The 12440-nt window shown below is 40.5% G+C and overlaps 1 protein-coding gene across 1 annotated transcript; it reads left to right on the plus strand.

Annotated features, from left to right (window-relative positions):
* Window positions 1-1106: 1106 nt before the first annotated feature.
* Window positions 1107-7969, plus strand: LOC149303179 (putative glutathione-specific gamma-glutamylcyclotransferase 2). Its single transcript, XM_089481642.1, has 3 exons — window positions 1107-1241; window positions 4020-4055; window positions 7589-7969. The coding sequence occupies exons 1-3, from the start codon at window positions 1107-1109 to the stop codon at window positions 7967-7969; spliced, it is 552 nt and encodes a 183-aa protein (XP_089337768.1).
* The last annotated feature ends 4471 nt before the right edge of the window (window positions 7970-12440 follow it).

Below are 12440 nucleotides of genomic sequence, written 5' to 3' on the forward strand. Positions count from 1 at the left end.
CGAAAATAGTTTCTGTGTGAAATCATAGGACAGTTGAACATTTTGGCCCTGTGTTATCCCTATGCTTTATGTCTGCTCAACATGTCTTTGCAGGAGAAGTTCATTGACAAGGCAGCAATCATTGCATGGAGCAGGAAGCCTACTATGGTTGTCTGCTGGCCTTCATGGAAAATAGTCCGGCAAGTTTCATTATATGCTTTGAAAGAATGGACTTTTGAGTAACTCTTGAGTTGTACATTTTGAGGAGTGACGGTGGATTTACTGAATGACAGTGAAGAAAAAAGGTGCATCGATCGGGTTTATGCTAAAGCATATAGGGAGGCTGTTTTAACATTCATTAATTGTAAATAGATAGCGAAAGCACTGCATCAAAGTGCCAATGTGTTGACTGGTTGTCTCAACAAATACATAATCCCATCCAATCCTGCAGAAGAGAGGCAAACGTTTCCTACATGACAGAAATACCAAAACAAAGCCAACCGAACACCATTTCACGTTAATCCGAAAACCGTGTAAACGTCTGCTAAATTATATTTGGATTCCCTACAGCCGCTGCATTTCCCTCTGAATGCCTAGATTACTTTCCACCCCATGTTATTCGACTCAGTCAATGATGTCAGCCAAATACCCCAGTCCTACCTCATGCATCCTCCCACGCTGTCAAGGGACACCTCCAATCACGTGATGCGGCGACCCACGCCCACAAACAACATTTAGATTATCTTCTATCGGTAGGAAATAACGTATTCTTTTCTAACAGGCTTATTGTAGCAAAAAAAACAACTGTCATTCAAGCTCGTAGTGATTTCGTTAAGAAAACCATAAGCGCTTCGCCGGCTTCCGCCATTTTGTTCTTTTACCATCGTGTTATATCTATATAAAGTTCGTTTGAGGAAAAAAAGTGACTTACGCAACGGGGTTAGAGGCAGAAATGTCACCGCTCATTTCCCGTGATGCTGCTTGGTGATCATTGGTCGGTGGCTTTTGTGGGCGTGGCGTAGTGACAGGTGAGATGGGTAGTCCTGCCCATTGCCGGCCGGCCGGCAAACAAGCTACGAAGTCAGCATTGGGAGGCTACTGGCTACCTGACGACTTTTACTGGGACCATGTGGGTTTTCGGCTATGGGTCCTTGATCTGGAAGGTGGACTTTCCATACGAGGAGAAGCTGGTGGGCTACATCACGTGTTACAGCAGGAGGTTCTGGCAGGGAAGCACCGACCACCGGGGGGTCCCGGGCAAGGTGAGTGCTGGGGGTAGTGGGAATGGGGCTGTGGGACTCGGCGATCTGGAGATGAGTCATTTACGGCTTATTCTTCCCCTATATTAGTAAATACCCCCGCATTTGTTGGTAACAGATTGGAGTCACCCGGGATAAAGCTCTGGCCAACAGCAGAATAGCTTTTGTAGTGAAAACTGTCATCCTGCAGATCGTAATCCTGGAATGTTCCAACCGGATGGGGAATTTTGTATGTCCATTTACTTCTCTAACTAATCTAAGACATGCATTCTAATTAGCATTTGACAAGTTACGTGAATAAAATAATCAATATATAATGATGTGATGAGTTTGTGACTAGTAAGTCGTATTCTTAATTGCTAGAGACTGGCTCCACTTTCATACCACCGCCAGCCGTGACACAGTGGGTCCAGCGGGGTACTCGGAACTCCATAGCACCTTGAGACTTAACAGTTCGGAGATCATGTGTTGCCTTATTGAGCAGGTTTTGATGACCGAAGCTAATGGGCTTCATGCTGCTGCAGTAATGAATTTGGCATTAAGGACACTTGATGGAGGAAGAAACATCATCATGAACGAAGCACAGAGATGTGCATGACTTCAGTTGTTAGCTAAACACCAGTTATTTGTCTATTCGCTAAAGGGAGAGTTTTCATTAATGTTGTGTTTCAGTTCCCCAACGTCATTATTCACCATGAAGGGCCAACATTGGCAGGTTCCTCCAGGAGGAAAGGATATGTCAGCCCCGAATAATGCTTAATTCAAGGATATTTTGAAGAAACGTCACTAGTTTGACTAATTCATTATACTGGGCCAGCCAAGCTCTTCCTACAGTAGGCTATAACTGGGGGCGTGCATAACGGCGTCTATTTACTAAAGAGAGAGTTTTTTGGTTTCAACGTCATTATTTATCATTAAGGGCCACACTGGCAGGTTTCTCCAACGAGAAGAGTTAAGATAGTCCTGTATAATGCATAGAATGGTTGAAGCCAGGTTGTAAGCGAGATGAAATCACAGCTCTCCTGCAAGCTCTCCTTTTTGTGAGTAGACTCGCATGTATAATGAAGTCAAGAAGCAGAAACTTTAGTGAATTTAACCAAGTGTTATTAACTTGTTTCATTTTCTTTCCGATTTTCTTACCAAATTTGTGAGCCAATATTTGATTATCACGGAGAGGTTAGATATAGAGTATAGTATTAATGCTGCTGTACCATCTGTGATATTAGAGGCAATGACCTTGAGAGTTGTTATTGCTAAAGATCTAAAGGGACAGTCCCGTGTCCTTGAGCAGTGCTGTATGCAGGTTAGCATTGACAAAAACTGGTTTTATTTCCATTTGTTCAAATAAACTTCCTTTATCTGCAGACCTGGAGGTGGCCATTGTTATCAGTCATGTGATGTTCCCTGCTCAAACACCACACTGAGCTGATTCTTTATAGCTATAGTCATGGTGTCCGGCTGGGCCATAAGATGCCAGCACATATACATATGCACAGCTACAGTTGTTGGTAGTGCCATGCTAAGGCGCTGCACACGGGTGCCATGAGGGCCGGTTTTAATACCAGGCAGCTAATACCAGACAGTTGGGAAGATCATGGATCTCCTTCTAAAATCTCCACAAAATGAAGGGAGCATGAGGTCTGTCCCTCGGACCTCTGCTTTAGTGTTCACTACCACTGTTTGCCGACGATTGATGCCGCGAGCCAGGACATGACGTCATATACCAGCACTCAACAGTGAAGCAATGCACCCTGCAAAAGGAGCACTGAAGCAGGGTATACCAAGGATGCATGTTAGTGTTGGTGAAAACTTGGTTACATAATCTTCTCCCTAAAAACTAGGCAGGGCAAATATGTTCTAATTATGCGAGTAATTGATAGCTGTACATAAGAATGTATTTCTAGGAATAGAAGATGCAATGGAGTGGTAGGAAGGTCAATTAAACAAGTTGTGGAGATGATCAAGGAATGGCAAGAATGATCTAACGAGAAATGAAAGACAGATATCACCCACATCTTTTTGTACACAACGCAAGACTCATTACATTTTATTTATAGAGTGTTACAGAATCCAGGGGGTTGGAAATACATACGGTGGAGCCCTGAGAAGAAGTTATGCTCCATTGAGATCACTTCAAATCAAAATGCCAATTATTCAAATAGATTCTAGGAAATAAGTAAAATAAAACATATATATTGGGGAATGTGGTATTGTGCTGTGTACCATTCAAAGGGTTAAGGGACAAAACCGCAGAAGCCGCTGACTCAGTTACTGAAATATATGTGCTGTACAGTTGCAAGCATCACTGATAAAATACTAAATAGTACAACAAACGCTATATGGAGACAATAGATTACAGAAGCATCCAGCAGCATAGGGGTATGGAACGGACACTGATGTGTCACTGTATGTTTGCCTTGGTGCGGCTTTTTATAAATGTATTTTTTTTGCTTGGGCAATCCGCCAAAACCTTCCACATATAATTGTTATGCAAATGTTTATGCTGTATCCTATACACTATTTACTATATGGGATACAGCATAAACATATATATCTAAGTAATACATAGGATATATTTCATGTACTTAAACAGACAAGGACATTGATATGCATATTTTTTTTGATAACTTATCGCCTTCCTTTAATTCAACAAAAATAAGAATTGACACCCTAACAAGTACTGTGATATCAAAATTAAATATTAAAATGATGATGGCAACAGGATGTTTGGGGGGGTTTTTTTCCCACTTTTTAACAATTAATCCCTTTTTTCTTTTGTAGCCTGGAAGAGTTGTGACACTTGTTGAAGATCCAGAGGTAAACACTTTTTTTACATTTTTTTTTATTTTTTTTTAAATCCCAAATCAGCAGCACCCTGTGGTCTTCTAGTTTAATTTTGAAATTTCAATTTTCAGACAGTAAAGTTTTGCGGCTTTGTTTGGTTGCTAGGTGTGTGGTGGTATGTATTAGTGAGGTGTGCCTTGTTTTCAGGCCGCAACCCAGAAGTAGCCTTAGAATCGTCACTTTTGTGGTCCAACGCCTCCTTTCAGCCTCCATTTTGTTTGGTGGGCTATTTAAACAAGCAGCTTCAGTCATGGTAAGATCTATGCTTTCCAATGCTGATGTTTGTTGGGATTTAATTGTGATTCTGTTGCATCTTGCTCAATGGACCCCTTCCAATTTGTGGTTTATCTTTGTTTATGCTAAATCCTGTATATTCATTGGTGAGTATTTTATACAGGTGTGTTAGCTCCTGACAATGCTGAGGTTCCCTCTGTTGAGGATGGTCCAACAAAGCTGAAATGCAAACATGCCCAGTGGTGGAAGAGATGCTATCTACAGTTGATATGCTTCTGTCTCAGCCCCAAACTCGGCTATCATCATGCATCAAGCTCCTCAAGCCTCTAATTCGGGATTTGATTATCCTGAGCTAGAGGACATCCCTTCTGAAAAAAGGTAAAATTGGTGAATCTGACAAAACCTTCCTCTTAGAAAAGGAAGTTAAGCCAAAGAAAATGATTCCTTTTTCTGTGGATTTACCAAGTTTATCCAGTTGATCTGGTCTTTTAAAAGGAGAAGCCGATCAAGTGTCACCAGGTATCGACAGGTCAAAGAACGGTTTCCCAGCAGAGTGTTGCAAGATGCAGTTTTTACCTTGCTGTCCTGATCGGAAAATCATATGAGCGCGTGACACAGCTGGAAACAAAGACGTAGCTTATGTCAAAATGCAGCCAGACACACTATGGGCGGCAGTTTCACAAACATCGCATCCAAAGCCACAGCATGATCTGTAGGGATAAACACATCACGGAAATGCAGTCCAAGTCATTTGATGCTTTTATGGGTTGTTCTGACGTTTTCTGGTAAGTGCGCTTTACAGTTCATTACGGTTATCAAACCATTATCCTGTCCTGTATTCAGTGTGTTTTTTCATGTACTTCTTTTGTCGCATTTAAGCCTCGATTGTAACTCGGGCAGCAAACCGCGGGGCTTTTTTATTTATATTTATTTATAAACGCTTTTATCTGCTTCTGTACATTTTGCCTATTTGAGTGACATGTGAGCAGATGAGACATCCACAGCAACTTCTTGGTGTCTCCGAGTAAAATATCCTATTTGTACACAAAACAGAGTGTATGCTCAGTGAGTACCATTCAAATAATGCCTATCTGAGGCATAAATATTGGGGGGGGTTCTGTCACCGCTATGTCAGAATACCCCAATACTGGTGAGTGCAATCTAATTTTTCAGGGCTATCTTGCTTGCTAAGAAGCTGAATCAGTGGGACTGTCTGCATTTTATCCCAAATCAGGCTTTCAAAGCTTCTCTGGATTCTATTAAGAGGCACTTGTGTGGCTGGAGGGCTCCAAGCCTAAGGTTTGGTCAGAACCTTCTCCGTCTTTTGTACCTATTGGTCATTATTAATTTATCAGCAATCGGGGAATCTGATTTGCCTTCTATGCTTTTTTTTGTTGTTGGGTATCCTGGTCTGGCCAGACAGAGTTAAAGTAGAAGCCTTTCACATAGCAAAATATCTCTAGAATACTATGACATTTGCCCACAAACTGCAAACTTACTCCTTTTTAATTTTCTTAAAAATTGGTTGTCCAAAGTTGTCCTTTGAACTTTTTGACTTTGCTATATGTTATAAAGACCCCAGCCCAGTGAGCTTCTCCTGCAGGAAGAGCTTGGCTGGCCCTGTATGCTATATAGTTAAATCAGTGAGTTTTTGTTAGGTCTCCTCTCGCTCACTGAATCGAGTATTTTACAGGGTGAATGAACCTGTTTATTGCAGAGTTATTGCTGACCCACAATGGGAGCTGGAGACAAACTGCTGAGTGATTTAAAGCATGTCGCCAGTAAACTTTCCACTGAAATGTAGATTAAATTGTCAATTTCCATAGAAACGTGCAGAGGTCATGTATGTATGTTTTAGTACATAAGATTAGATTGTAAGCTCATCTGAGCAGGGCCCTCCTTACCTCTTGTTTCTGTAAGTCGGATTGTTATATACCGTATTTGCTCGATTATAAGACGACCCTGAGTATAAGACGACCCCCCAAAATCTGAATATTAACTTAAGAAAAAAAGAAAAAGCCTGAATAAGATGACCCTAAAGGAAAAAAGTTTTACCAGTAAATGTTAATTCATGTAAACTATTTTTTTTAAATAAAAGCTATGATTGAGAAAAATATTTTTTTTGTTTTTATTTCCTTGTATTTTCCAACCTGTCCCCCAGTTATGCACATCTGCCCCCAGGCTTGCCACACCAATATGGCACTGTGGCCCATGATATGCCTTTTAACCCTCCATATGCCACTGTGCCCCATGGTATGCCTTTTGACCCCCTATGTGCCACTCTGCCTCCAGAAATGCCTTATACCCCTATATCCCATTCTGGCATTTAGGGGGTTAAAATGCATATTATGGGGCAGAGTGGCATATAGGGAGGTATAAGGCATTCCAGGAGGCAGAGTGGCATTAAGGGAGTTAAAAGGCATTGTATAGAGCACTCTGCCTCCAGAAATGCCTTATACCCCTATATGTCACTCTGGCATTTAGGGGGTTAAAAGGCATATTATGGGGCAGAGTGGCATATAGGGAGGTATAAGGCATTTCAGGAGGCAGAGTGCTCTATTAAATGCCCCCTTAACGCCACTCTGCCTCCTGAATGCCTTATACCTCCCTATATGCCACTCTGCCCCATAATATGCCTTTTAACCCCCTAAGTGCCAGAGTGGCATATAGGGGTATAGGGCATTCCAGAAATGCCCTATGCCCCCATTTAACACACACACACTTACCGGTGCTTCCAATTTCCTGCTGTATTGCCGGGGCAGCGGGTTGATGTCTCCTTCCGCTGCAGCCGGAAGGAGGTGGAGTTGGCAGCGGGGGTTTGTCTGCGTCCGTCACGCATACCTTCCCCGGCTGTCAGAGATCAGAGTTCCCCGCACCTCCTTCCGGCTGCAGCGGACGTTGTCTACGCGGATCGCGTAGACGTCAACCCGCTGCCCCGGCAATACAGCAGGAAGCACCGGTAAGTGTGTGGGGGGAGGGTGTTAAATGGGGGGGGAGACAGGAGGATCCAGGTCCCCTGCAGCGGTGCGGGGGATCTGGATCTTAGTCTCATAATCAGACCTCTATTTGAGGTCTGATTAGAAGACGACCCCGATTAGAAGACGAGGGGTATTTTTCAGAGCATTTGCTCTGAAAAAAACCTCGTCTTATAATCGAGCAAATACGGTACTTCTTTTGCCATGTTTACCCATTGTGTAGCACTTCGAAATATATGGGAAAATATAAAACAAATAAGTCGGCGTGTTCTAATCTCTGCACTTATTTCTCTTCAGGGCTGTGTGTGGGGTGTCGCATACAGGTTACCAGAAGGAAAGGAGGAAGAAGTGAAGGCGTACCTTGATTTCAGAGAGAAAGGCGGCTACCGGACTACGACTGTTGTCTTTTATCCAAAAGACCCTTCGATAAAACCATTCAATGTACTGCTGTATATTGGAACCTGTGAAAATCCCAACTACCTCGGCCCAGCTCCATTAGAAGACATCGCAGAACAGATTTTTAGTGCGGTCGGACCCAGTGGAAAAAACACAGAATACCTGTTTGAACTTGCAAATTCACTTAGGAGTCTTGTACCGGAAGATGCAGACGAGCATCTGTTTTCTTTAGAAAAACTAGTGAGGGACCTTTTGGAAAGACAAAATATAAATTGTATATGAATTGCTAGTACATTTAGTGACATTATGGTAAGCTTTTCCTACACATAATATGTTTGCACAATGTCATGATTCATGCTTTTTAAAAAGGTTATAGAATAATTTAAAATTAACTTTTAATATGCAAATTCTAAATACTTTTCTCTGTTTCAAAGCCTGTGTTGCAAAGTGGGGGATATTTTATTTTTCTTGCCATGTAATCATAGGCTGAGTATTGAAAGAATAGTCAGATGTTGGACAAACCTCCCACAACTTAAAGGGAAACTATACACAACAGAAATTGCCAATAATTATCTGATGTTTTGTAGGCCAATGTTATCATCTGTATCTGCCATCCCTTGGGGAATCTTGTTCAAATTGTTTAAAAAAGCTGTTTTCTCTGGTTATAGGATAAGCAAGTCCTATACTATGTGCTGCTTTAAAATGTTTTACAAACAAGAAGAGAGGGGTTGCAGTTCTTTCCTTTTTAATGTTAAAAATAGTTTTGCTAATACATCAAGAAAAAGTAACTGAGCCCTCTGGAATTAGCAGCATTTATGTATAAATGTATCTTAAAATAGTATGTGATCTTCTTTACAATTAGTTACAATAATGAACAAACACAATCTGTTAACTAATAACATACAAATTACTGCATTTGTCCATATTGAACACACTATTCAAACATTCATAGTGTGGGTTGGAAAATGTATGTGAACCTTTAGGCCAATCACTTTAACAAAAGCTAATGGCAGGCAGGCGTCAGCAAAGCTAATGGTTCACATCAACAACTGCTGATGTGAACCATTCCCCACAAAGAGTCTCTGAATGCCTACAATCAAGAATTGTTGATTTGCATAAAGCTGGAAAGGGTTACAAGTGGAGAGAATTTAGTTCTGTAGCTACTCTTCCTAGAAGTGGGCAACCAACCACGACTCCAAGGGTACAACGCAGAATGGTCAACATGGAAAACAAGAACTCTAGAGTAATGGCTAAAGACTTGAAGGTATCATTGGGACTGGTTAACATTCCTGTTTGTGAGTCAACCACATGCAAGACATTGAACGTGCATGGAGTCCATGGAACGACAACACGGAGAAAGCCAGCGCTCTGCAGTTTAACATAGCTGTGTTTGCCACAGAGCACTTTGACACCCTACAACGCTACTAGGGAAATGTTTTGTGATCTCATGAAACTAAGGTTGAATTATTTGGGAAGAACACTCAGCACTGCACATGGCGTAAAAAAGGCACCCACATGAAAACATCATCCCAATGGCGGAGGGAGCATCTTGTGTTAGGGTGCTTTGCTACCTTGGGGACTAGAAAGCTTACCATCAGAAGAGACAATTCCCAGGTCTATCAAGGTATCATACAGGATAATGTCGGGATGGCTGCCCACCAGCGGAAACTCTAGAGATTGAGTGATGCAGCAAGACAATGACCCTAAAAATCAAAGTAAATCTGCTACAGAATGGTTAAAAAAAAGAAAAATCGGCATTTTGGAGTGGCCCAGTCGGAGCTCAGACCTTAACCCGTTGGAGAGTCGTTCACACCAGACATCCTAGGGATATGGCTGAGTTGCATCTACTGGAAGCTCTTGTTTGAGGTTATTGCTGCAAAAGGAGGTTCGAACATTTACTAAATCTAAGGGTCGACTTTTTTCCCACCAGCACTGTGAATGTTTAATATGTGTTCAATAAAGGCATAAACAAGTATTGTTTTTGTGTTTGTCTATACTTGTGACATATGTAGATCGGATCACGCTTAATGAACAATTAATGCAGAAAACAAGATAATTCCAGAGGGTTCATTTACTTTTTCTTGCCACCAAAAGTATTTTGAGTGATTGCCGCCTCTGTATTTAAATATAATCTAAAAATGCCTGGTCATGGCATTTTCAGAATAGGAGTAATATTTTAGTTATTCCTCTCTTTTTTAATCACAATGGAATAAAATATGCTAGGCATGGACATTGTACAAAAGAAATCTTTTCATTTAAGTATCCTGAGGCACAAAACAATTTGTTTAAAATTAAAATGTTTTTTTGTTTTTTTTTTAAACCATTTCAACAATGGAGTATTACGGTCTTGGACATATTAACAACAATGTACAGGCTAGATGCTTACCTGATAACTTATAAGAAAGGTAAATATATCCGTATTTGGTCTAGCATGTAGTCTTAAGCTAAAGGTGATACAGTTTATCGGAACATTATAAGAAACAAAAAGAAGTAAATCCCTCTAGTTTATGGGACTTCAGAGGCCTCTCCTTCGGATTGGAATTAAGCTACTGTACTTCATTAATACACTAATAAAATGTAAAATATCCATGGGGTAAGAATTACATTTTGAGAACTGATATTCAATCAGGATCCAGCCTAGTAGTAGCAGCAGGTAGAATTGTAATTGATAATGCCCCTTTAAATAGTTATTTAATATTACATGTTATTCATATTTTAAATTATAACTATATTGGGGAATGACAGTTAAGTGCATGTTATGGCAAGAGATTTGTAAAGCAACCATTTGAAATCCCAGTGAGTGGACCATATATTGCAATTAGTGGCTTAGAAGTTAGGAATTCTTTTTTTGGGGTCATAATAGCATAACTACCCTTTGAAAAACTATATTGTATTAAAATGATCCATTTGGTTACATGGTATTTGCTTTTGTTCATTACACACGTTTATTGTGAATGTAACGTTTGACAGTTCCAGATGTAAGAAAATTCTTTTCACACACTCCACGAATGTACCTCAGACTCTCTGCTTCAGACTATGTTTTCCAAATACATATGGATCCAAATGTATTGTTGTGATTTGTCATTAATGTACGTAAAATGTGTGTAAGGAAGCAAGCAAGTTGCAATGTTAATTGAAAGTCGTACACAGCTTGTGCGGAACGATTACCCCCGACATTTAAAGCACGTGCTTTTATGATATCAAGCACAACCTTGGTTAAATACCTCTAACTGCAATAATATTTGTTGGCAGATGTCTGTAAACCATTTTAGTATAATAAAATGTTGTTTTTTAAGGTGAATTGTGCTTTGTCCTTTCCTGTTTGTATCCAAGTACCCTTGGATATGAAATGACAAAAGGTGATTGCGTAAGCGAATGAATGCGGCATTGCACTACATTCATGTATACAGCACCAGCAGATTCTATAGCCCTGTTATAACCACATAATATGAGTTTTTCTAAAAGTGTAGCAAACAACAAAAATTACACGTTTCCTAGTAAAATAGGATTTTAGGGGGGTGTCCCGTTTTTTTTCCCCAGTGATCAAAGGATAACATACAAATCATGCGGGTTTACCTTAATGGCGGTGCTTCCTGACTTCATACACTCGATTTCAATCAACTCTTCTTTAGTCTGAGATCTTAGGTCATAGAAGAAAGAATCACTTGACGAATGGGAATAGTGGGTGGGCTACAATATTACAGAAAACGTTACATTAAAAAAATGTTTTGTCTTTTAAAGGTGCTGTTTCACATAGTCGGCTTCAAATTTTCTGTGTTATCATGTAATCAAACCTTAGGCGGAATAAAATAAAGTGACGGATGTACTGGGGTTTATCTGTTGAGCATACTAGAGAGGCTGCAATGCTCAGATATCATTAAATTAGAGTCGGCTCTGAACTACCTGAATAGGTATGAGAAATAGGACATTGCCAGTAAATTCACAGATGGTTTGGATTCTTGTCTCTCTTTTTATTGAATAGTCTATAGATTAGCTATGATAAATTTCTTTGGATTCATGAAAATACCTGAATAAATAGGTATAGCTTATAAATGTTTTAAATATTTTATTAAACGTTATTAACTCTTGAGTACTAATGTTCGTACCCAGAAATTCAGGGTTTGACTCTGAGTGTTTTTGCCCCAATCTCAGGGTGAAGGGGCAAATTTCACACTGTTTTGAGATGATTGAGACGCTGCTGCAGTCACGGTATATCTGTGAGAACAGGTATTAGAGCCATTTGGTAAATCATTACATGGAATATTCATGGTGGGCTATGTGGGTAGGAGGTCACCGTCACACTGATGTGGCGGGACACACGCTTTTGTTGATGGAGAAGCGGGCATGGAGTGCTGTGTGCCGCAACGCCGCTCCCACGACCCGGGGATTCTCGATGGTGACCCGGAGAAGCGACGCGGAGAAACCCAGAGAGTTCCCAGGTAGGGTTATAAAAGGTATGCTAATGTTCTATTTTGTGTAGCAAAATCTTATTAGAGTAATATTTCATATTATTTTTATTAGATAACAACATCTATTTATTGCTATTGTCTATATGTTGCTCTTATTCTTTTAAGAACTGTAAATTTAATGTATTGTTCTTTTAAATAAAGTTGTTTTTGAAAAAATCCTTTCCGGAAATGATGAGCTGTCGGCTGTAGAAGCCACTTCCAAAGCTCCCGGAAGAGACGTGGCGCGCTGTGGCTCATTTGCGTTGTTCAGATATGTGATTGGATGTGCACCGAAAGGCTAGCGG

The sequence above is a fragment of the Sceloporus occidentalis genome, unplaced genomic scaffold (assembly GCF_023333645.1).
Source record: "Sceloporus occidentalis isolate IW3139 unplaced genomic scaffold, rSceOcc1.0.p SCAF_15, whole genome shotgun sequence".
Classification (NCBI taxonomy): domain Eukaryota; kingdom Metazoa; phylum Chordata; class Lepidosauria; order Squamata; family Phrynosomatidae; genus Sceloporus; species Sceloporus occidentalis.